Raw genomic sequence first — 26,475 nt, 5'->3', positions numbered from 1 at the left:
ATTCTTATATGACACAGTAAACTGGCCCCTATATTTTTCACACAAATAACATACTAATTCTAGTTGTCTTTATGAGCAGGAGTGAGGGAAGACTGCCTTGCCCTCAACTCACTCTTCATCGTTTTCTGTGAGTAAAGACAGATTCAAACAGCATATCAAGCTCCTCTTAATCACCCTCTTTTACAGAAGCTTAGTGTCCGAGGCGAATCATGATGATAAAAAGAGAGATTCTTTTCTGAGCTTTATGACTGGTGTGTCCTCACCAGAAAACCTGCCTTGTTATGTGTAGAGAGGTTTCCTATTTTACTAGGAGATGTGTAACGCTGTTTCCAGGGATAAAAAGATGTATCTTCTTCATTTGGCATAGTTTTCTGGGGTCCAGAAGTTGAAGTGAACCATGGGTATCAGCTTTTCCACTCAAGAACCAATGAGGCTATGATGTCACAAAAATCACTCAGTGGACAGGACTTTTCCTACCAACCCTCCAAGAATTCCCATCCAACCTTCCTTTTCTTGTATCTCTTCTCAGACTATCTGCTGTCTCTTCTCCTGATCTTAGCTACGGGCTGTTTAGATTTAGAATCAGCTAAAAGTTTCTGTTGGGGGAAGGGATAAATTAGCAGTTTGGTAGTAATACTATATATATAAAATAAATAATCAACAAGGGCCTACTGTATAGCACAGGGAACTCTACTCTATTTTATAATAACCTATATGGGAAAAGAATCTGGAAAACATATGTATATATAGTAACTGAATCAGTTCACTGTACACCTAAAACTAACACACCATTGTAAATCAACTACACTTCAATTTTTTTTTAATCTCCAAAGAAGTCTCTGTTTCACTAACTTAAGGCTAGAGACTTCCCCCATATTAATAAATATAATGTTAAAATGCTAAGCTTTAGGAGATATTTCTGCCTCTACAACAGCAACGGAAAAGGAAATATTCCAACTCTGTAGTAATTACACTCTGAACTACAATAGAGCTGTATTTGCACGACTGGCCTAGATTTTCCTGCTCTCTGGTTAATCTCTGGTTAACTAGTTTGGTTCAGAGATATAACATAGATGTTGTTGTGGTTGTTGTTTAGTCACTAAGTCGTGTTCAACTCTCTTGCGATCCCATGGACTGTAGCCCTCCAAGTTCCTCTGTCCAAGGGATTCTCCAGGCAAGAGTATGGGAGTGGGTTGCCACTTCCTCCTCCAAGGGATCGTGCTGACCCACCCAGGGATCGAACCCACATCTCCTGTGTCTCCTGCATTGGTAGGCTGATTCTTTACCACTGAGCCACCTAGGAAGCCCTGTGGCACAGATATACAAATTTAAACTAGATCAAGCTTACACCAACAGCAGAAATAGTGATTAATGGAAATTACAAAAAGAGAAGCCACAGGAGGAAATAAAGATGAACCAGGGGCCAGAATGGTGTACTTTCTTATAGATAGAGTTGGGTTTCAAACTCACAGTGACCACATTGTACTATATTGCACTTTCCGGGTTTTCACTCACCCCAGCTTCTGTAAGCAACAAATAACTGAAACACATTTTCCCACCAATGTAGAAAGAAGTCCTTGAAATTCTTCATCTTCCCCACATCTCAAAACTTACAGGCTACCAGCCTGAGGGAGAGGGCCTCTCTTTTTCTGCCTGTCCTTCCTTGTTTTATGGGCTTACTTGGGGGCCATGGGAACAAGTCACCCAGATGGGCAGCCTGGAGATGAAAGCCACAGTCACATGTGCAAGACGCGGGATCTTTACATAAAGAAGCACTGTTTTGGAAACTCTAACCTGTTATTTAGAATTTGAACAGGGATTCTTGTTTTAAAGCCTGCAAACAACTCTTCTTTTATATGACAGCAAAATTCCTCTTTGCATTTGAGAAAAAGAGCACCAGCCTGGGAGCTGGTCAGGGCCTCCAGCATGGGATGAGACTGCCACCGTGTGGCAGCCGGGGCTGTGATCACGGAGACAGACTCCCAATGAGCCGCAGGGCCTCTTCCCCAGGGTTCAGAGGAAGTGCCTGGGAAAACAGAAGTCTTTCTAGGGTCAACCTCACAAACCCTCCATTGTTAGGACTCTGCGTCTGGATGAAAATTCCATCTAGTGTGTCTAAGAAAACAAAATAAACACTACAGCGAAAGGATCTGATATTAACAACAGAAAAACAAGAGAGAGAGAGGAAACAGGAATTGAGGAATAGCAGCAACTTCGCAGAGGCAAACCCCTAGAAGGTCATCTGCTTTTTCCAGATAGTTCCACCTTTATGAGACCTTGGAAAAGACCCTGATGCTGGGAAAGATTGAAGGCAGGAGAAGGGCCAACAGAGGATGAGATGGTTGGATGGCATCACCCCCTCAATGGACATGCATTTGAGCAGACTCCAGAAGGTGAAGGACAGGGAAGCCTGGAGCGCTGCATGCAGTCCACGGGGTCGCAAAGAGCTGGGCATGACTTAGCAACTGAACAAATGTGATCAAAGGCACCAAGAACCCCCACGCCAGCAGTTCTCAAAGTAACTCAGTAACACATAACTCTCTCACGCAGATCAACAGAGTGAAGCAGCTATGTACCTATCTTCAATATCTATCACTGGAGTTAACATTTTCAACTCATGCCCAAGGGGAACACAAAACTAGGCATGTCTAATATTGAGAGAATTTACATTTACATTTTGCCCACCTAATTGACTAACATCCATGCCCCACATTCTGGCTGAGCTAATGCAAACCAGGGATCACTACTTCTTCTGGCTAATGTAAAGAAGAGAATCCTAAAGAGGTGTCTTGTTTTGGTTTTTTTTACAACTTTCTGCCTGCTTACCTTCTTTGGGATCCAGGTACTTAAGCACTATGGCTTTAAAAGGCTTTCCTGAGAGTTGATCCCAGGAAGTAAGGGAGGCTTTACTGAGACCAGGGTCAGAGAGGCTAATAATAATAATATTCAACAAAAAAGTAGGAACTCTGAGAAGACAATAAAGACTAAGTGCACTTCAATCCATCTTTGGAATGTAGTACCTAATGGGTTTAGAGGTTTAGAGTAGCCTTCCAAAGCAAGCCTAACATATAAGCATAACAGTATGTGTTTCAATATGTACTATCGCATGCATGTAAGTCGCTCAGTCGTATTTGAGTCTTTGCAACCCCATGGACTGCAGCCCTCCTGGCTTCTCTGTCCATGGGATTCTCCAGGAAAGAATGCTGGAGTGGGTTGCCATTTCCTTCTCCAAATATGTAGTACAATGATTCATAAATAAACAGAAGCTCAAAATAAGTGAATCCAGATAAATATAAATAGATGATTACTAATGTAATCTACTCTACTTTTTTAAAATAGAAACAAGTTGAGATACAGAAAGCCCTGATAAAGATCCTATAAACTGATTTGCTCCAGATGAGTTTACCATTCAGCAGGCCAACGCTACTTTATGAGTAATAGATTCTCAAAATGAATGTAAACACTATGTCATTCCATAAGATTTCACTGGGGAGCAGATGATATGCATTTTGTGTGCATTTTTAAAAATCTGGTATACATTTGCATGAGATTGCTTTTGACACTAGAAAAGGTTTTATAATACTAAAGCATGGTTTTACATTGTTTACAGAAGAAAGCTCTTCTATGTTACTTGCAAGAATTCACAGATGAAAGAAAGGTAAATCTTTGCTGAACAAAGAGCAGAAACTATCAAGTTTTCATTGCAAGACATACAGAGGAAATAATAAAAGTCTGCTTTGCAGTGAACCCTTTGGACACAAAACACACTTCAACTTTTATGCAGCTTCACCTTCAACTTCCTAGGCAGAGAGACTATTTCAACTTTGATTTTCTAGGCAGATGAGCTCATAGGAGGGTATGAGTTGAATCAGTCCTGTGTCCTGGGTAATAAATTTATCCTCTGAAATTTTTTTTTACATAGCAATTCTGAATTCTGCTATTCAAGCCACTGACCCTTATTCTAGTTTCTGAGGCAAGCAGGGCTACATGAGATAATGTTACCAAAGGTACTGGCTTTCTGGACAGTTATTGTACAACCAGAAAATACAGCTTATATTTCTCTGGCAGTTAATGAGAAATGTATTGGTTCCCACAATGACGGAGGGACCAAGGAGGGAAATTTGTTTCCTCCCCTGGTTTCCTCCAGGAATCCCCAGAGAGACATGGAAGTTACACAGTCAACAATTCCCTATTCATACTTGGGAGTCAGGGGTATAAAACTGTCACCTGGCAACTAGGCTTAACAATGGTGAAGAGGAATGGCTTTCTGGCCAGTAATGAGAATCAGGGGTTTAATGGCCTAGTTGGAGATGATCCCAGCCACTGAAGTCGCCTTAAAGGGAAAAGGCTGCTTTTCTAATATTTTCCATGGCTGAAGGGCTTAGAAACAGCCCCAACTCAGAATCCTTCCAAGTTCAAAATCAAACTTTATGTTTACTCTGATACAACTCTAAATGTAATGGCATTATAAGCCAGGCATAAAATAGTAAAGTACCTCCTCTAAAACTGCCAAAGAGGCCAAAAAGCTGGAACACAACAGGTTGATAGAATACAAGGTACTTAACCGCCTTCAAAATCTCATAAAGGGACTCATAAAAGTGCGAGAGGAAAGACTTTCCTCAGCCGAAAGTCCGGCTCTATGGCTTCATAAAGTCATGGTGAACCTCAACCACAGTCCCACTGCTTCTGTTTGGAGACCATTTAACAACAGCTCACACTGCCCAGTCTCCCCTATGAGAGGTACTGTACTAAGCACTGCATATTGCTGCTGTTCAGCTGCTCAGCTGTGTCTAACTCTTTGTGACCCCATGGACTGCCAGCACACGAGACACACCCTTCACTGTCTCCACTATCTTCACTATGTTTGAGTTTGCTTGAACATATAGGCTTTGAATTGGTGATGTCATCCAACTATCTTGTCATCCCCTTCTCCTCCTGCCCTCAATCTTTCCCTGCAGCAGGGGTCTTTTCCAGTGAGTCGGCTGTTTGCATCAGGTGGCCGAAGTATTGGAACTTCAGCTATGATATTTAGCTTTTGAAGCTACCCACTGAATTCATTCCTAGTATTATTTCTATTTGTGGATTAGAAAGCTGATGCTTAAAATGATAAAGTAAGCTGCTCAGTGTCAAACCCAAAGTAACTCTTTGTGCAGGAATGGGAATCTGAGTCAGTCCAAGATGAAAGCTCAAGTTCAAGCTGCAGATACAGCCCCTCTGATGTCAGGGAAGTGTGGCTTTCCTTCAGGAAATGTCAGCTTTCCATCACAGTCATGTCTCATATGGACAAAGAAAATCATTTCCATTGAATGGAATATAACACTAGAAAATCAAATTTGAGACTCAACCTCAATTTTTACAGAGAAGGGTTAAAAAGAGTCATTTCGCAGGGTTTTTCCCCCTCCATTTTGCCACTTATGAAAGGAAAAGATAACATTCTGTATTGCATATATACACCATGTGTGTGCTGCTAAGTCTCTTTAGTTGTGTCCAACTCTTTGCAACTCCATGGATTGTAGCCCAGCAGGTGCCTCTGTCCATGGAATTATCCAGGCAAGAATACTGGAGTGGGCTATGTGCCCTCCTATAGGGGATCTTCCTGATCCAGGGATCGAACCTGCGTTTCCTACGGCTCCTGCATTGCAGCTGGATTTTTTACCACTGAGCTAGCAGGGAAGCCCTCATATATATACTGTTATGTATAAGTTAGATAATTAACAAGGACCTACTCTATAGTGGGTTCGATCCCTGGGTCAAGAAGATCCCCCAGAGGAGAGCATGACAACCCACTCCAGTATTCTTGTCTGGAGAATCCCATGGACAGAGGAGCCTGGTGGGCTACAGTCCATGGGGTCTCAAACACGACTGAGCGACACACACACACACACACACACACACACACACACACACACACACACACAGGGAACTGTACTCAGTGCTCTGTGACGACCTATATGGGAAGAGAATCCAAAAAAGGGGATATATGAATATGTATAGCTGATTCACCTTGCTGTACAGCAAAAACTAACACAAAGCAGTAAGGCAACTATACATCAATAAAAGTTAAATTTTAATAAATATGTTGACCAGACAAACTCCTATTGCTTCTGGCTCTTCCCCTCCAACAATCTCAAGGTGAGGGAGTGATCTGTGGGTGCTGTTTGAATAATCCACTTTCACTGGGTTGTTTCGCTGCAGAGAGGTCTAATTACTCCTGCTGCAAGCAGAAACAAACATGACATCCTCCATGGGATTTCACAGCCCACCTCTCCCCCTCCTGCTCTACCTCTTATCTGCTAACCCTAAATGACCAGTTCGTATCTGCTATCCAGAACTCTAATTGGGCTACCTTGTCATTTCCAATGATTAATTTGATTCAGTTCACTATTTACTGAACATCCACCTACAGAGGGCTAAGTGAGGGCTACAGAGGCACCCTAGTATTTTTGTTTGTTTAGTCACTAAATTGTGTCCAACTCTCTGCAACTCCATGAACTGTAGCCCACCAGGCTCCTTTGTCCACGGGATTCTCCAGGCAAGAATACTAGAGTGGGTAGCCAGTTCCTTCTCCAGGGGATCTTCCTGACCCAGCAACTGAACCCGTGCTTCCTGCATTTGGCAGACGGATTCTTTACTACTGAGCCACCAGGGAACCCCAGAGGCACCCTAGCCATGGTGACTTTTCCCTAAACAAGAACAGTCTAGGAGAGCTGGGCGTCTCCTGCTCCAGGGAGAGCATGGCAAGCTCCTCTAACAGCAGCATGGAAGGATGGAGTAATAGTCATGGAAGGACTGACACAGGAAAGATGGATATCAGAGGCAGATAGTAATCTGTGCTTGGAAAGAAGAGAATTCCAGAAGGTAGAAGTGCATGGAGATGGGCGTTCCAGGCAAAAACAGGCAGAGGCCTGGAAGAGGAAGGGTTGAAGGCCAGCACCATGGGCCTCCAGGAGTGAAGCAGTGAAGCACGGGCTGTGAAGGGTGCCTGGAGGAGGGGGGATCCACATAAGAGCACCCCAATATGACATGTGTTAGCAAGAGCACTGCCTCACCCAGGTCTCAGAGCACTCACAGGCCTCAGCCAACCATACATGTTATCTGTGGCCTGTGGCAATTCAAAAAATATTAAAATCAGTAACATTAGACAAAATAGAGGGACTTCCCTGGTGATCCAGTAGTTAAGACTTCGCCTTCCAATGCCAGGGGTGTGGGTTCAATCCCTGGTCGGTGGCTAAGATCCCACAGGCCTCTCAGACAAAAAACCAGAAACATAAAAAATAAAAGAATACATTATTGAATATTAAAACAAATTCAATAAAGATTTTTTTTTAATGGTCCACATCAAAAAAATCTTTTTAAAAATGGATTTTTACAGAGAAATGGGAATTTATAGCTCCTCATGGGAAAAAATTGGAAAATCTGGTCACCCAGGCTTCTCAAGCTGGCATAAGCACCCTAAATAGCCCTCTAGCAAGTGTGTGCGCTCAGTCGTGTCCGACTCTTTGCGACCCCATGGACTGTAGCCCACCAGGCTCCTCTGTCCATGGGGTTTTCCAGGCAAGAATACTGGGATGGGTTGCCATTTCCTCCTCCAGGGGATCTTCCCAACTCAGGGATCAAACCCACGTCTCTCGTGTCTCCTGCATTGGCAGGTGGAGTCTTTACCACTGGTGCCACAGGACAAATGCCCTCCAGTAGATTCAGCACCCAACACCCCTCGCATTTGATTCTGGGTCCACTTCACCCATTTGTCCCACCTGCCTGGCACCCGGGAATTGAGGCTGTGGCCCCTGCCAGCAGGAGGGTGTTGGAGGAGGGATGTAAGAGTCCCCCGGCCACTCAGTAGCTCCTGAGGTTGGGCTTATTTCTTCATCTGTCTCTATTTCCTTTTCTATCTAATGGAACTAATACCACCTACCTCTACTTTGTCACAGGGATGAAAGGGGATAAGTTAATACTTAGCACAGTGCTTAGTGCAAAATACATCATTAATAAGCCATGGCTGCTGCCACCACACGTATGACAGGAAAACACTTCCTTCAGGGCCAGGAACTGCCAGAACGTTGCTTCCCACGGAAAGACTCGAGGCCCACTGGAATACAGTGTAAAGTGACTTGGGCCTCTAAGTTGCAAACTCCTGACCTGCTGTCACTGCACTTGATCAGCTATGTGCTGCTCTGATGTGTCTTTACCTCTAGCATGAAAGAAAGGCGTGACACCCTCCATATATACATGCACACACACAGGTATGTTAATGAAAGGGTTGTTGTTCTTCAGTTGCTAACTCGTGCTCAACTCTTTGCGACCCCATGGACTGCAGCACATACAGGACACCAGAACATAAGCCACCCAGGTCAGTAAGTGTCCCATATGCCACCAGGGAAGAGCAGAGAGATAGCTCCAGAAAGAATGAAGCAGCTGGGGCAAAGTGGAAACGATGCCCAGCTGTGGATGTGTCTCGTGGTGAAAGTAAAGTCTCATGCTGTAAAGAACAATATTGCATAGGAACCTGGAACATTAGGTCCATGAATCAAGGTAAATTGGATGTGGTCAATGCAAAACTTAACACATTCAAACTAAACCAGCTTGGAATTTCCCTAGTGGTCCAGTAGTTAAGACTTCGCCTTCCAATGCCAGGGGTGTGGGTTCTGCTCTCCCAACGCAGAAAGCCCAGGTTCAAACCTGGTCAGGGAACTAGATCCCAGTGCCAAAACTAAAGATCCCATGTGTGGCAACTAAGACTTAGCGCAACCAAATAAATAAATAAATTCTTTTTGAAAACGACAACAACAAATTAAACCAGCTTGTTTGCTTTTATCCTAAACAGAGTGAAAGTGTTAGTCAGTCAGTGTGTCTGACTCTTTGCAATCCCATGGACTGTAGCTCACTAGGCACCTCTGTCCATGGAATTCTCCAGGCAAGAATACTGGAGTGGGTTGGTCATTCCCTTCTCCAGGTGATCTTCCTAACCCAGAGATCGAACCCAGGTCTCCCTCTTGTGGGCAGATTCTTTATAGCCTGAGCCACCCAGGAAGCCCTGTTTTCATCCTATTTTACCACGATTTTTCTTTCATACAACCAGTTCAAAAATACCCAAGCCATCACTACACCACACGCACCCACAAAAGCCAAGTCTGATTACAAATCCAAAGAAATTAGCCTCCCACGTGTGGGTAGCACAGCTTTTAACATCTTTTAGCCTGGGGAGGAGTGTGACACCCTAAGGCTGTCAGGCAGCAGCTGAAATCCAGAAGATCATCTGACTCCACACAGGACTGAGCCATTTTTTCTGAGCATGAATTAAACAAATGGCAGTCCCATGAGTGCTTTTCCAGCATCACCCCAGGAACACCTTTCAATGCTATAATTTTGCTAAGTGAAGTGACTAGAGTTTTGTGCTCACGCATCAACCAAGAAGCACCGCACACCTCCTGTGCCCAAATGGGCCACTGAATGGCCATAACATTCCAGAACAAAGTCCCTTCGAAAGGACCAACTTATCTCAAAGAGTAGACAGTACAGAGGGCATGTATATTCTCAAATAATAAAATGGCACCCACTCCAGCATCCTTACCTGGGAAGTCCCGTGGACAGAAGAGCCTGGCAGGCTACAGTCCCAGGGGTCACAGAGTCGGACATGACTGGACGAACAAGCATACATACATATAATAGCAGACGTGTATATTATTTTATCTTTAAGCACAAGAAAGAGATGATGTGCGTGACTGTGGGCCATTCTTTCTTAGAACTCTTAAGACTGATGACCTGTCAAACTACCTTAGGAAAAAGCAGATAATCAAAGACTTAGAACTTAGCATGTAGGAGAACTTCCCTTGTGGTCCAGTGGTTAAGACTTCACTTTCCAACGCAGGAGGTGAGTGTTTGATCCCTGGTCAAGGAGCTAAGACCTCACACGCCTTGTGGCCACAAAACCAAAGCATAAAATAGAAGAAGTATTGTAACAAATTCAATAAAGACTTTTAAGTGGTCCACATTAAAAAAAACTGGGGGACCAAGTAGGGCTGGGGGACCAAGACTGTCCATCAGAATGTTCACGTGCAAGAAATGTAAGAGACAACTAGGAATGTTTCTTTAAAAGAAGGTTGCTTTTATAAACTCGATCATGACTCTCTTTAAAGAAGGACAGTCATTAATTTACTTGCATTTTACCAGAAGGAGAGTCCTCAGGGGTCATTTGTCAATTTCTGCTGCCCAGCATCCATGCACCCGTGGTGCTTCCAAGGTGGCACTAGTGGTAAAGAACCCATCTGCCAATCCAGGAGACTCAAGAGATGCACGTTCAACCCCTGGGTCGGGAAGATCCCCTGGAGAGTAGGAAATGGCAACCCACTCCAGTATCCTCCCTGGTAAATCCCATGGACAGAGGAGCCTGGTGGGCTATGTCTATGGAGTCGCAAAGAGTCCAACACAATTGAGCAATTAAGCACATGTCCACCCACCCTACTCCAATTTTCCCTCTGAAGAGTACTCCCGTACATTCTCAAAGGAAACCTGTCATGAACATGATTAAGAAAGTTACTCAACACACTCAGAAGGAGAGCAGAAAAGATGTTTAGATCATCTACCAGCAAAAGAGTTTGCCTCATCCATACAGATAAAAACTAACCATTTCTCTAGTTCATTCCTTGAGACAGATTTCATAATGCATCCTCAAACTGTGTCAATGCCTTCCCCATAATCCTTTACACAGGATTCGCTCTATTCATAACAACATGTTACATTTATTTTTAGAAGTGGCTACTATGAAGGTATAATAGACTTCCCTGGTGGCTCAGATGGTAAAAGCATCTGCCTGCTATGCGGGAGACTTGGGTTCAATCCCTGGGTTGGGAAGATCCCCCTGGAGAAGGAAATGGCAACCCACTCTGGTATTCTTGCCTGGAGAATCCCATGAACGGACAGAGGTGCCTGGTTTGCTACAGTCCATGGGGTTGCAAAGAGTCAGACACGACTGAGCGACTTCACTTTCACCATGACGGTGGTTCCATTTATTTTTTATTATTCTACAATATTTGGTTTTCTTTTTCTTTCGCTTGAAATCCACATGCTTTCATGCCCACAGATGGGTTAACACATTCATTGGACACAAGGATCCTCACTTCATTTAAATCCAGAGGAAGTTGCATGGAAGTTGCTGGGGGCAGCAACACAACACCTCCCCAACCTGAAAACAAACCCTACTTACCCAGTGTGAGAGAAGCCTTCATAATTTGATGGCTGATGCTGGAAAGGGCCTTCTTTCTGATTTCCAGACTTTAAATAACAGGATTTAATCTCCCCTGCAAAAGTTCAGCAAAGAACATTACACAACTACTTGTATATGATCATTTCTATGGATACATTCTTCAAGCTAGAGGGAACTAATTTGGGATGATTTTAATAATAATTGTTGGTAATCTATGTCCATTCTTTGTATTTCTCCATAGAAGGTATAACTTAACCAGGAAAATCTGAGGCATCCCTCTAATAATATGCTTAGACAAGTTGGACTTGATTACTTTCTTTTTCATTGAAGTATAGTTGATTTAATGTTGTATAGTTGAAGTTGTACAGTTGTATAGTTGTGTAGTTGTAATGTTGTGTAGTTGTATTTAATGAAGTATAGTTAAAGTAATGTTGTGTTAGTTTCGGGTGTACAGCAAAGCAGTTCCATTATACATACACATCTACACATTCTTTTCCAGACTCTTTTCCATTATAGGTTATTACAGGATATTGAATATCATTCCTAATGCTATATAGTAGGTCCTTGTTGTCTATTTATTTTATATATATTATATAATAATATACACAATATAACATTATAATATGTAACATGTTATTTATTTATGATATATAAATATATTTATAATACATAATTATATATTTATATATATTATATATATTTATAATTATATATAAATATATATAATTATTATAAATATTAGTATATAATATATATTATATAATATATTTATATAATAAATTTATATAATCATATATAATTTAAATATAATTATATGATATATAATATTTTATATGTACTTTATTTTATGTATATAATATATATATAAAATATATAATAGTACATCTGTTAGTTCCAAATTCCTAGTATAACCCTCCCTGCTTTCCCCTTTGGTAAGCATAAGTTTGTTTTCTACCTCTGTGAGTCTGTTTCTGTTTTCTAAATATGTTCACTTGTATCCATTTTTTTAGATCCCACATATAGGTGATATCACATGACTCAATCACTTATCACTTAATTGCTTTTCATCGATTAATTTGCACCATCTCTAATCTTCTTCTCATACATTCTTTTCAATGCATTTTTTAGTATATTCTCTTTATGTGTCAGGATGATCTGAGCATGCTGTAACTGTGGTTTTGTTTTGTTTTTGGTATCGTGCACAAAAAGAGGCATATTAGATGCACGGTTTTGATAAGTGGGCCACATGGGGCCATCCCTACCTTTGAATTTGCAGATAAGCACTGGCATAGCTGCTGACTGGGGTGTCAGCCTGGTAATGAGGGAAAGCAAGAGATGGAATTAATTTGCAGAGTTAAATTAGCCTGCTAAAGTGGTTCAGGGTATTGAGGTGTGAAAATCAGTTCACTTTGTAAATGTAAACGGTCTCTCCCCAGAAGAGGTTTTAACTGTACTTTCTTCAGGTGACAGGGGAGCATAATTAGCCTTGTCTGTCAGGAGTAGTTGCAAGGCATTCCACAGGGCTTGACCTCAACTTGAAGGCTGTCCCACCAAGAAAAGCACAGATAGGGACAACAGCAGCCCCTCTGGAGGCTTAGACAAAAGTGATAATGTTGTTCTTTACAACATAAAAGTCTCTTTGTATTTCTACAGATGCAAAAGCACTTCAAACTGTAAATTACTGATCTACAGAGAGACGGTAACACATAATTTATTATCCAAACCAGGATCTATTTGTAAGTAGAATGTGTGTGCAAGGGTGTGAAGTCACTTCAATCATATTGGACCCTATGGACCACGGCCCACCCAGGCTCCTCTGTCCACTGGATTTCCCAGGCAAGCATACTAGAGTGGGTTGCCACGCCCTCCTCTAGGGGATCGTCCCAACCCAGGGATCAAACCCACGTCTCCTGTATCGGCAGGCATGTTCTTAACCACTAGCACCACCTGGGAAGCCCTTGAGAGTAGAATAATCAAGTATTAATTGATCTATAAAAAATTTAACCCAAGACTCATCCTAGAATAACTAGGATCCATATCTCTTAATCAAAGGAACCTTGAACTTGCCACTTAATGGTTTTTTTCTTTCTTTCTCCCTTCCTTTCTTTTTCTATTACTTTTAATCTTTTTGTAACAAGGCATTAAAAATATATCAAGGTCAGATTTCAATATATATCCAATAAATACTTATTAGGTGCTGGACATTACCTTCCTGAAATTTACAATTGTGAAAATGGGGAGAATGTCAGTAATCAAATTATTATAAGGCAATAAACACTGGGCTTCCCCAGTGGTTCAACAGTAAAGAATCTGCGTGCAAGGCAGGAGACTCAGGAGATGTGGGTTTGATCCCTGGGTAGGGAAGATCCCCTGGAGCAGGAAATGGCAACCCACTCCAGTATTCTTGCCTGGAGAATCCACGAACAAAGGAACCTGGCACGCTACGATCCATGGGGTCACAAAGAGTCGGACACAGTCGAAGCAACAGAGCATTCAATAAACAACTAGAAGCTGTAATAGTCTCAGAGAAGGAAATGGATAGGCTGTTGAGAGAGCAAATGCACAGATGAAATTTATTAAGCCTGGGATATCCAGGAAAGGTTTTCCTGAAGAATCTTCTTTAGAACAGAGATCTGAAGGATAAATGGCACAATGCAGGCATAGGGGCGAGGTATATGCAAGGCCCTGAGGCAGAGGGCGCACAGCCTGTCCTAAGAACATTAACTGTGAGCAGTCAGCACGAAGCCTTCCTATTCCAAAGTCTAATACAGGTATCCCCTGCTTTTCAAAAGTTCACTTTCTGCACTTCACTTTTTACAAAAGATTGACCTTGGTACCTATTTTGCTAATGGGAAGAAATCCGGAAATGAGTTCTGCTTCTAAAAGGCTAAAGTAAAAACAGCATTCAGTCTTTGTTCTGCAGTGAGCTATAGAGCCAGCTCACACCCTAAGCAGTAAGAGAGGCATCACCAGGCTCCCACCCAGCATCTCAGCATCAAACCATCATGGCTTTGAATTGGGAGCATCTGTGTATTATTCTGATGCATTTTATGCACCCCTGGGTAACTGCTTCTTCACTTTATACCAAGAATCCCCAACCTTTTGCCACCAAGGACCGGTTTCATGGAAGACAACGTTTCCATGGACCGGGGAGGGGGTGGTTTCAGGATGATTCAAGTGCATTATATTTGTTGTGCACTTTATTTCTGTTATTATTACATCAGATCCACCTCAGGTCATCAGGCATTAGATCCCAGAGGCTGAGGAGTTTACATCATTTTAGTTTAGGAAAGGTCTCATAGGACCCTCCTACTTTCAGATGGCTGGTAAACCTGTCCTCAGGCTGAGACCACATAGGACATGAGAAAGCTGCCAGCTTCCCCCCTCCACCTCACGAGTAAAGAGCTCTAAAGACTTACCATGTTCATCGATGAAGACATGCATCGCATCCACGGACATCTCGTCTTGCACCGACGTTTCAGGCCCACTGACAACTTGCAGCACAGAGCTGTCTTGTTGGGAAGTCACCCTGTAGATTATCTGCCTTTGTCTATTGCCCTGGAAACTTAACACATATAAAGGTTTCAAAAACGATGTGGAACACTTCTTTATCCTTAACAAAGCATTAAAAGAAGGAGCCAGTGAATGAGACTGTACCAGCACGAAGTTATTTGAGTAAGTTATCCTTACAGGGTTGGGATCTTGGCAGGTTCGGTGAGCCCAGGGCTGGTGCTGGTGTGGTCTTGGCTTTGTATGTCTGGTTTTCCTTGTTTGGCAATGGGTCCACTGGGTTTCTCACTTTCCAGGATTTCTTCCTTTTTCTCCTGGGAGCAGTTATCTGAAAAACATTGCTTTATGTATTAACATAATACTTAATAAGAAATGAAGGTGGAAATGAGTGGAAATAAGTTACCAAACTGAAATAAGAATAAATAGAAAAATGTAAATAGCTCCTATGAGGACTTCCCTGGCGGTCCAATGGTTAAGACTTCACCTTCCAATGCAGGGGACGTGGGTTTGATCTCTGGTCAGGGAACTAAGGTAGCACGTGTTACAGAATAACTAAGCCTGCACGCCTAGAGAAGCCAATGGGCCACAACTACTGAAACGCATGTCTAAAGACACACATCAAAGGCCATTTTCAAGGTCACAATGTCTTCTGTATTCCTATGACCAAAGATGCCAATAGCTATGTTCTTCTGCATAAATGTCTGCCCGAGAGAAGAACATGATTGTGTGGTTTGAACCTACAGGCTCTTTCAAGGAGTGACATTCCGAAAGCCCACTAAGATCTGCCTTAAAAAGTAAAGTGATGCTAGCTTCCCTGGGGTCTGAATCCCATCACCATGTATAAAACAAAGCTTTTCATCCTTAGACTTGAAGTAATTAGAGAAACATTGCTGGCTTCCATGTGAGTCCTGAAGAAAAATATTCCCAGTGCATCTGTGAAATGATTCGAATTGCTTTGGTACAAAAATGTTTGCATTTCATTTGACAGCTTGTCAAGATAGCAGTTTTCACAGTTTTCAAGAAACACATCTGTGAAAAAGTGCTGTCATAACAAACAGCTTTAGCCAGTGATCATGTCACATAAAAACTGCAGGGAGGTATGTTTAGACAGCTCTACCTGCTAACACCACATGTATGTGGATTCATTCATTCATGTTGCTTTTAATACCTTAGTCTCTCCTTCTCTTAAATGGGCACATAACGTATGCCAACCTATGGGCTACTTTGAGGCTTCTCTGATAGCTCAGTGGTAAAGAACCCTCTTGCCAAGACAGGAGATGCAGGTTCAATCCCTGGGTTGGGAAGATCTCTTGGAGAAGGAAATGGCAACCCACCCCAGTATTCCTGCCTGGGAAATCTCATGGGCAGAGGAGGCTGGTGGGCTACAGTCTATGGGGTCGCAAAAGAGTTGGACATGACTTGGCGACCAAACAACAACAATGGGCTACTTTTCTCCTTTTCCCTTTAAAAATACACTTGTAAAGGAATTTTCAGTGTCTAAAAATAGCACAAGTGAATGTCATATAATTTAAAACTAGAGAAAAGGGAAAAAATCTTAAATTACTCCTAACCCCACTGGCACCCACTCCAGTACTTTTGCCTGGAAAATCCCATGGATGGAGGAGCTTGGTGGGCTGCAGTCCATGGGGTCACGAAGAGTCAGACACGACTGAGAGACTTCCCTTTCACTTTTCACTTTCATGCATTGGAGAAGGAAATGGCAACCCACTCCAGCGTTCTTGCCTGGAGAATCCCAGAGACGGGGGAGCCTGGTGGGCTGCCGTCTATGGGGTCACACAGAGTCGGACACGACTGAAGCGACTTAGCAGCAGCCACCATGCTGATTCAGGAGCCAATATGATAGATATCACATCGGAATTTTCTTTTAGACTTTTTTTTTCAAAAAGGAAGTCATAATTTAGATGTTGTTTTATAACTATTCTACTTTTCTTAAATTATTACAAATATTTAATGATATATATTTCTACATCACCCAAAAATGGAAGTTATCTTACATTAATACAGTATAATTTACTAAATAGAAAAGTTATAAAACAGTTTTTGGTGTTGGGATTTTTGGATATGCTGCAGGCATGTGGGATCTTAGTTCTTTGTCCAGTGATCAAACCCATGTCCCCTGTAGTGGAAGCATGGAATCTTAAAAACTGGACCACCAGTGAAGTCCCCAAAAGCAGATATTGCTTTATAACTGTTCTATTTCTATAACTGTTCTACTTATCTTAAAGTACTACAAATATTTAATGACAGGAGATATTCTTCTGCATCATCTCCAAATGGAAGCTAAATAATATTATATTAACATAGTATAACTTATTAAAGTAGATTCCTATTCTTATAAATTTAGTGTTTCTATTTTTCTATACTGCAGATATTAATAATTCTTCAATAATCATCTCCACATGCATTCATGATTATTTTCTTAGAAAGTCTAGGAGAAACTGAATATACAAATAGACAATAGCCATATAATATATATATAAATAGAACTCTGACCCACAATCTAGACTATCTCAGAAAAATAATCCATTAGCTACAGTAACCAGCCCAGGAAACTAACATACTATGTACAAGTCACACTTGTCAGATGTCAGACCACTATTTCTAGCAAACGATTCAGGAAGCCAAATAACTCCTGCAACAATCAGCCCAAAATGGACAGGCATTGATTAATAACTGAGAGCTTCCCTAATTTTTATCCCTGCTTCCAATTGCAGAAATCCAACCAATCAGAGGAAGCCAAATATGCTCTTTTAACCAATCATGTTTTTGCCTTTTCATATCGCTCATGGGGTTCTTCAGGCAAGAATACGGGAGTGGGTTGCCATTTTCTTCCACATGATAAAGGACAGAAATGGTAAGGACCTAACAAACAGAAGAGATTAAGAGGTGGCAAGAGTACACATAACTATACAGGAAATGTATACACGAAACTATACGAGAAAGGTCTCAATGACTCAGATAACCATGATAATGCAGTCACTCCCCCAGAACAGGACACCCTGAAGTGTGAAGTCAAGCAGGCCTTAGGAAGCATACTGTGAACAGAGCAGGGGAGATGATGGAATTCCAGCTAAACTACTTAAAATCCTAAAAGATAATGATGTGAAAATGCTGCACTCAATATGGCAGCAAATTTGAAAAACTCAGCAATGGCCACAGGACTGGAAAAGGTCAGTTTTCACTCCTACCACAAAGAAAGGCAATGCCAAAGAATGTTCAAACTATCATATAATTGTGCTCATTTCACATGTTAGCATGGTTATGCTCAAAATCTTCAAGCTAGGCTTCAGCAGTATGTGAACTGAGAACTTTCAGATGTAAAGCTGGATTTCAAAGTGGCAAAGGAGCCAGAGATCAAATTGCAAACCTTTGTTGGATCACGGAGAAAGCAAGGGAATTAAAAAAAAATCTATTTCTGCTTCATTGACTACACTAAAGCCTTTGACTGTGTGGATTACAACAAACTGGAAAATTCTTAAAGAGACAGGACTACCAGACCACCTTACCTGTCTCCTGAGAAACCTTATGCAGGTCAAGAAGCAATAGTTAGAACTGGACATGGAACAACTGGTGGAAAATTGAGAAAGGAGTACAATAAGGCTGTATATTGTCACCCTGCTTATTTAACTTAGATGCAGAATACATAATACAAAATGCAAGGTTGGAGGAATCACAAGCTGGAATCAAGATTGCCAAGAGAAATATCAACAACATCAGATATGCAGATGATACCACTATATGGCAGAAGGTGAAGAGGAACTAAAGAGCCTCTTGATAAGGCTGAAAGGGAGAGTGAAAAAGCTGGCTTGAAACTCAACATTCAAAAAACTAAGAGCATGGCATCTTGTCCCATCAATTCATGGCTCCAAAATCACTGTAGATGGTGACTGTAGCCATGAAATTGAAAGACACTTGCTTCTTGGAAGGAAAGCCATGACAAATCTAGACAGCATATTAAAAAGCAGAGACCTCACTTTGCCAAAAAACATCAGTATAGTCAAAGCTGTTTTTTCCAGTAGTCATGTATGGATGTGAAAGTTGGGCCATTAAGAAGGCTGAGCACTGAAGAAGAGATGCTTTCAAACAGTGGTGTTGGAGAAGACTCTTGAGAGTCCCTTGGACTACAAGGAGATCAAACCAGTCAATCCTAAAGGAAATCAACCCTGAATATTTATTGTTGATGCTAAAGCTGAAGCTCCAAGACTTTGGCCACCTAATCCAAAGAGCCAACTCATTGGAAAAGACCCTGATGCTGGGAAAGATTGAGGGCAGGAGAAGAGGGCAGCAGGGGATGAGATGGTTCGATAGCATCACTGGCTCAATGGACAAGAATTTGAGCAAACTCCAGGAGATAGTGAAGGACAGAGGAACCTAGCATGCTGCAGTCCATGGGGTCACAAGGAGGTGGACAGGACCTAGTGACAACGACGATAATAAACCCATCACATCAATTGCTATAATCCCGCCTCCAGCTTCCCCAGGCCAATAGCTTCCAATCACACCGGGAATCTTCCTTTTTTCCACTACAAAGCTTTCTCTCTGCCTGCCTCAGAGTTTCTGCCAGAATGCTGGTGCTGGACTCTTTTGTAGCAAGCTCTAAATAATAGCCTTACTTTTTCTCAGTTGAGTGGTTTTTATTTCCACAAAATAAAAGAAAGCAGTATCAAAACAAAACGGAAACATGATTTTAAAGGCTGTTGGTAAGTATGCGGGTTTCTATAGCCTCAAATTCTAGACTATCCCCAAGACCTAAAGATAATCCTAAAGGCCTTTGTGGAGGCAACCTGGGTTGGAAATAAGAGTACCGTAAAGAGCACTGGATAACCACACATAAATGAATGAGATTAGGACATTTCCTCACACCAGATACAAAAAGTAAACTCAAAATGAGTTTAAGACCTAAATATAATATCAGAAACCAAAAAAACTCCTAGAAGAAAACATAGGCAAAGCGCTCTTTGACATAAATTGCAGTATTACTGTTTGCATCTATTTTCCTAAGGCAAAGAAAACAAAAGCAAAAATTTTTTAAATAGGACATAATTAAATTTAAGAATATACAATGGATTAAAGACAATCTCTTTAACAAGTGGTACTGGGAAAACTGGTCAACCATTTGTAAAAGAATGAAACTAGAACACCTTCTAACACCATTCACAAAAATAAACTCAAAATGGATCAAAGATCTAAATGTAAGACCAGAAACTATAAAACTCCTAGAGGAGAACATAGGCAAAACACTCTCTGACATAAATCACAGCAGGATCCTCTATGATCCCCCTCCCAGAATACTGGAAATAAAAGCAAAAATAAACAAATGGGATCTAATTAAAATTAAAAGCTTCTGCACAACAAAGGAAAATATAAGCAAGGTGAAAAGACAGCCTTCAGAATGGGAGAAAATGATAGCAAATGAAGCAACTGATGAACAACTAATCTCAAAAATATACAAGCAACTCCTGCAGCTCAATTCCAGAAAAATAAACGACCCAATCAAAAAATGGGCCAAAGAACTAAATAGACATTTCTCCAAAGAAGACATACAGATGGCTAACAAACACATGAAAAGATGCTCAACATCACTCATTATCAGAGAAATGCAAATCAAGACCACAATGTGGTACCATTTCATGCCAGTCAGAATGGCTGCGATCCAAAAGTCTATAAGCAATAAATGCTGGAGAGGGTGTGGAGAAAAGGGAACCCTCTTACACTGTTGGTGGGAATGCAAACTAGTACAGCCACTATGGAGAACAGTGTGGAGATTCCTTAAAAAACTGGAAATAGAACTGCCTTATGACCCAGCAATCCCACTGTTTGGCATACACACAGAGGAAACCAGAACTGAAAGAGACACGTGTACCCCAAAGTTCATCACAGCACTGTTTATAATAGCCAGGACATGGAAGCAACCTAGATGTCCATCAGCAGATGAATGGATAAGAAAGCTGTGGTACATATACACAATGGAGTATTACTCAGCCATTAAAAAGAACACATTTGAATCAGTTCTAATGAGGTGGATGAAACTGGAGCCAATTATACAGAGTGAAGCAAGCCAGAAAGAAAAACACCAATACAGTATACTAACACATATATATGGAATTTAGAAAGATGGTAACGATAACCCTGTATGCGAGACAGCAAAAGAGACACAGATGTAAAGAACAGACTTTTGGGCTCTGTGGGAGAGGGAGAGGGTGGGATGATTTGGGAGAATGGCATTGAAACATGTATACTATCATGTAAGAAACGAATCGCTAGGATACAGGATGCTTGGGGCTGGTGCACTGGGATGACCCAGAGAGATGATATGGGGAGAGTGGTGGGAGAGGGGTTCAGGGTTGGGAACTCATGTACACCTGTGGTGGATTCATGTCAATGTATGGCAAAACCAACACAATATTGTAAAGTAAAAAATAAAATAAAATTTAAATTAAAAAATAAAATAAAATAAATTTAAAAGCTTTTATACAACAAAGAAAACCATCATCAAAATAAGCAGACAACCTAATGATTGGGAGAAAATACTTGCAAATGATATGACTGACAAGGAATTAATATCAAAATATATGAACAGCTCATACAAATCAATAACAAAAAACAATCAACCTGATTAAAAAATGAGCAAAAGATCTGAATAGGCATTTCTCAAAAAAAGACATACAGATGGCCAACAGGCACATGAAGATGGCCAGCATCACTAATCACTGGAGAAATGCAAATCAAAACCACACTGAGATATCACCTCACATCTGTTAGAAAGGCCATCATCAAAAAGTCCACAAATAAGAAATGTTGGTGAGGATGTAGGAAAAAAGGGATGGTGGTAGGAATGCAAACTGGTACAGCCACTGTGGATTATGGAAGTTCATCAGAAAACGGAAAATAGAAGCCCCATATGACCTAGTTATCCCATCCCTGGGTATTTATCTGAAGAAAACAAGCACACTAATTCAAATGATACATGCACCCCAATGTTCAAAGCAGTATTATCTACAATAGTCGAGATACATAAGCAGTCTATGTGTCCATCAATGGATAAGTATTTACAATGGAATATTACTCAGCCATAAAATGGAATGAAATTTTGCCATCTGCAACAACATGGACTTGGAATTATTATGCTTACTGAAGTAAGTCAAGAAAGACAAATACCATAGGCTATCACATACATATGCAATCTAAAAAATAAAACAAACTAGTGAGTGTAACAAATAGAAATAACACAGATGTAGAGAGGAAACTAGTGATTATCCGTGGGGAGAGAGAAGGGAGAGAGGCAAGACAAGGATAAGGGATAAGAGGTTCAAACTACTATATTTAAAATAAATAAGCTATAAGGATATATTGTACAGCACAGGAAATATAGCTAATACTTTGTAACTTTAAATGAAATACAATCTTTAAAAATTGTGAATCATTGTTATATAATCCTGAAACACATATAGGATTGCACATCAACTATATTTCAATAAAAAAAATAAGGGAGGAGAATAAATCACAGGACAATAAGAAGAGCAAATGTTGGGTAGTTTTAAAAAAATAAATTAAGAAAAAACCTCTGACCCTTCCTGGAATAGACATATAATCCACTCCAACTTCCCCCTCCCTGTTGTACCTATAAGTTTCCAATAGCCAAACCTGTTCCTGTCCCAACAACCAAGCCTGATTCTTCCCAAAGAAAACCTCATGACATCCACATCTCTTTGCACACCCTAGATTCCCAGCTCAACCCTGTTCTGATTAAATATGGTTGGTTGAAAAGTTTAAGAGCAGAAACTTAAGTAGACAGACTAAATAAACCTCACATAGTAGCCACAGGGGAAACTCAGAACAGACGGCTGAAATTGATCAAGTATTAAAACTTTTAACATATTTTCCTAATTGAATCATCACAGTAAATCTGTAACATATTATTATTATTCCTGCTTCCCTGAAGAAACTGTGACTCAGATGGATATGGTGAATGGCCCAACCTCAGCAGCTGACACTGCAAAACCAAAATCTGGCCCTGGGCTGTCAAGTTCCAAAGGCAGGATCTGTCCACCCTATTCACAGCTCCCCAAGAAGACACACATTGTCTGGCTCAGCACTATCCAATACAGTAGCCAGTAGCCACATGTGACTATTTAAATAAAGTAAAATTTAATAAAGTTAAAAACTGTATTTCTGCACAATCCCCATTTCAAGTATTTAATAGCTACATGTGGCCAGTAGTCACTGGTGGTGGCAGATACAGGACACTTCCATCACTGAAGAAAATTCCACCAGACAATGCTGGCCTAGATCCATGAATCTTTATATTAACTGGAGGGTAAGCAATCCAAAAGACGCTACTCCTTGGAAGGAAAGTTATGACCAACCTAGATAACATATTCAAAAGCAGAGACATTACTTTGCCAACAAAGGTCCATCTAGTCAAGGCTATGGTTTTTCCAGTAGTCATGTATGGATGTGAGAGTTGGACTGTGAAGAAAGCTGAGGGCAGAAGAATTGATGCTTTTGAACTGTGGTGTTGGAGAAGACTCTTGAGAGTCCCTTGGACTGCAAGGAGATCCAACCAGTCCATTTTGAAGGAGATCAACCCTGGGTGTTCTTTGGAAGGAATGATGCTAAAGCTGAAACTCCAGTACTCTGGCCACCTGATGTGAAGAGCTGACTCATTGGAAAAGACTCTGATGCTGGAAGGGATTGGGGGCAGGAGGAGAAGGGAACAACAGAGGATGAGATGGCTGGATGGCATCACCGACTCAATGGACATGAATTTGAGTGAACTCCGGGAGTTGGTGATGGACAGGGAGGCCTGGCGTGTTGCAGTTCATGGGGTCGCAAAGAGTCAGACATGACTGGGCGACTGAAATGAACTGAACTGAAAGTTAAAAGATGGTAGGGACTTCCCTAGCAGTCTAGTGTTAGGACGCCTCACTTCCACTGCAGGGGGCCTGGCTCGGATCCCTTGTCAGAGAACTAAGATCCTGCATACCATGCAATTCAGCCCCCAAAAAAGAAAAGAACATAAAAAAAGACTCTGCAGAAACTTTAGTCCAGTAACATCCTTTGCCAGGAAGAAACTGAGCTCAGAGATATTAAGTAACTTGAATGCCTCTTACATTCATGCAAGAAATATAGTTTTATTATTTATGAATGTTGACTCTGGAGCAACACCAAGATCAAAGCTCAGCTCCAGACTTACTAGACTAACTTGGAAAACTTAGAGAAAACCACCTTTCCAGAAGGAATGATAAAAGGACCCATAACATAAGGTTATATGAGGAGCAAATGAGTGAAGCTGTATATAATTCACTCCATTATACAGTAACTGTATAATTTATTGTTCAAGCTGGGAACACTTTTGTGAGAGAGAGGTGGTGCTATTAATAATTATGTTGGCAAAACACATGTTAACAAGGACCTTGTCGAACAAACCACCACAGATGGTCACCCTTGTTACCTGTAAAGGGTTTAGGACAGTGCCTGGCATAAATTGGGCTTCCCTGGTGGTTCACATGGTAAAGAATCTGCCTGCAATGCAGGAGACCAGGATTTGATCCCTAGGTCAGGAAGATTCCCTGGAGAAGGGAATGGCTGCCCACTCCGGTATTCTTGCCAGGAGAACCCCATGGACAGAGGAGCCTGGTCTACTATAGTCCATGGGGTCACAAAGAATCAGCCACAACTGAGCAACTAACACTTTCACTGGCATATATTAAGGGCCATGTGTTATAATCATGTTTACAACTTGGGATAATTAGGAAATTCAGCATATAGGACTGTATAATATAATTCCACAGAAAAGTGGATTCACTTAATTTGCTTTACAATTTGCTTTCCCAGAATGCATCTATTTTATAATAGCAGAGACATCCATTGAAGGCTTTCATCACCATGGTAACATATAATTGCTTATTTCCTTAGAAATAAATATTCCTGCCTTCTAGGGAAGCCAAATCTTCATTACTATGCCCAAAATTTCCTGGAGGAATGAGCCAGTTTTAATCTATGTTCATCACACAACTTGGTTTTGGCATACTCAGCAAACACCAGTGAGGAGCCAAACAGCCAACAATTACACAATAGCTGTCCTGCTGTTTGCAAAGTCAAATCACAGAAAGCCAATGACAAAGAGAGACACTGCCTTCTCTGTATCAGCAGGACAGAACAGATGTGGGATCCTACCTGCAGGAAGCCTGCTGTCTTTGTTCTGCTCTGTAGGCTCATTCCTTTGGTTAGATACCACCACCTTGGAAGTATTAATCGATTCTAACAAAGAGACAAATTCCAGGAAGTTGGATTCATTTGGTACTTGTCCTTCCTTGGCCTCTAGGTCAGATTTGGAAGTTGGCATTGTTTGTTCTTTATCATTAATCATTTCTGTGTAACTTTTGCTCAAGAAGACATCCGTCCCACTGTCCACGCTGAGGACCCGGGCATGTCTCTTCTCCTGGCTGGTTCTACAAGATGATGGATCAAGGTTGGCCTGGGCTTCCATTCCCACCTCAGACGCAGAGATCATGTTAGGTGTAGGTGGGGGGGTTGCACAGTGGTCTCCTGGGGAAGGGCTGTGGTCCTGGGTGGCACTGCCCCCCTCCCCAGATTCATAGCCAGAACACGGATTAGAGGACGCCTCCACCGTCAGTCTCTCTGGCGACCTGCCACTTCCATTGCTTTCGGGACACACCATGCCTCCTGCATCCTCAGACAGCTGGAAGGTGATGACGGGAATTCTCATCTGCTCCACATGTGGGGGACCGGCCGCCCCTGGGGGAGCTGGCTCAGCATCAGCCTGGAAGCCAGATGGCTGACTACCAACCACCTTGAGATGCAGCGAGCTTTCCAAGTCTGTCATGGAGTTGGGCGTGCTGCTCATGGTAATGACGATCCTAATGGGTTCATGCAGACTCAGCGGGTCACCGGGTTGAGAAGTATCTATCAGAGTGACGGCGACCTCACTATCTGAGTTGCCCATGTCCTGGTTCAAGGTTGAGTCCACCTGCTGGGAAACTTGCTCCTGCCCAGGTCTGGCGATGACGGTGTTACACTGTGGGCAGCTGCTGCTCAGGCTGTCCTGAGGCGATTTGCTCTGCAACTTGTCCCTGATGGAGGCATAATGACCAGGTTCTGGAATCAAGACAGAATTCTCACTCCCCCAAGGCTGAACAGAAACGTCCGTCTCCAGTAAGTCGTACTGAGACAAAGACAGGTAGGGCAACTTCTTTAAAGTTTCTTTGTCCACCAAGCCACCCTCGGATCTGTGGTGGAAGGGGGGCTGCCCCCTGCCCCCTCTTTCCTGCCCTTGTTCACCGATGCAAGTTTCAGCCACAACGGGTTTCAGTGGTATTGCTGATGTGGTAATGGTTCCCAGCACAGGTGCTTTAGAAGCAGGTAAGCTTTCCGTTTTGATACCAGGTGAGGTAGATGGCTCCGGGGCTATGGGTTGATCATCTGACAGAATGACACCTGAAATCAACAACAGCATCTGATTCCCATCCAGAATGGATGAATGATGTCCCAGAGCAAGACCAACTAATAGTAAATTATTATTATTATATATAATAACAATAAAAAATTTAAAATAACACCAGCAACAAATGTGATTAGATGCTTATTTTTAAAATACCACCTCTGCTGTGAAGTTGATCTGGAAATCTCCATGTTTAAGATAATAATTCAGACTTTTAGCTTTCCCTCTTTTGTGGCCCTGGAAGTCAGACTCGTGCATACTCAGTTGCTCAGTCATG

At 41.7% G+C, this 26,475-nt stretch overlaps 1 protein-coding gene across 1 annotated transcript in view; it reads right to left on the bottom strand.

Annotated features, from left to right (window-relative positions):
* PCNX2 (pecanex 2) overlaps positions 1-26,475 on the bottom strand; it is a 306,992-nt gene that overhangs the window by 254,332 nt on the left and 26,185 nt on the right. The window contains exons 5-8 of the mRNA XM_068982673.1: positions 24,914-26,194; positions 14,894-15,041; positions 14,623-14,768; positions 11,204-11,297 (exon numbers count right to left, since the gene is read on the bottom strand). Coding sequence (XP_068838774.1) covers positions 11,204-11,297; positions 14,623-14,768; positions 14,894-15,041; positions 24,914-26,194 — 1,669 coding nt within the window. The remainder of the gene's footprint in view (positions 1-11,203; positions 11,298-14,622; positions 14,769-14,893; positions 15,042-24,913; positions 26,195-26,475) is intronic.

Source organism: Capricornis sumatraensis, chromosome 10 (assembly GCF_032405125.1).
Source record: "Capricornis sumatraensis isolate serow.1 chromosome 10, serow.2, whole genome shotgun sequence".
NCBI classification, from domain to species: domain Eukaryota; kingdom Metazoa; phylum Chordata; class Mammalia; order Artiodactyla; family Bovidae; genus Capricornis; species Capricornis sumatraensis.
This window is presented reverse-complemented; position numbering and strand designations above follow the sequence as displayed.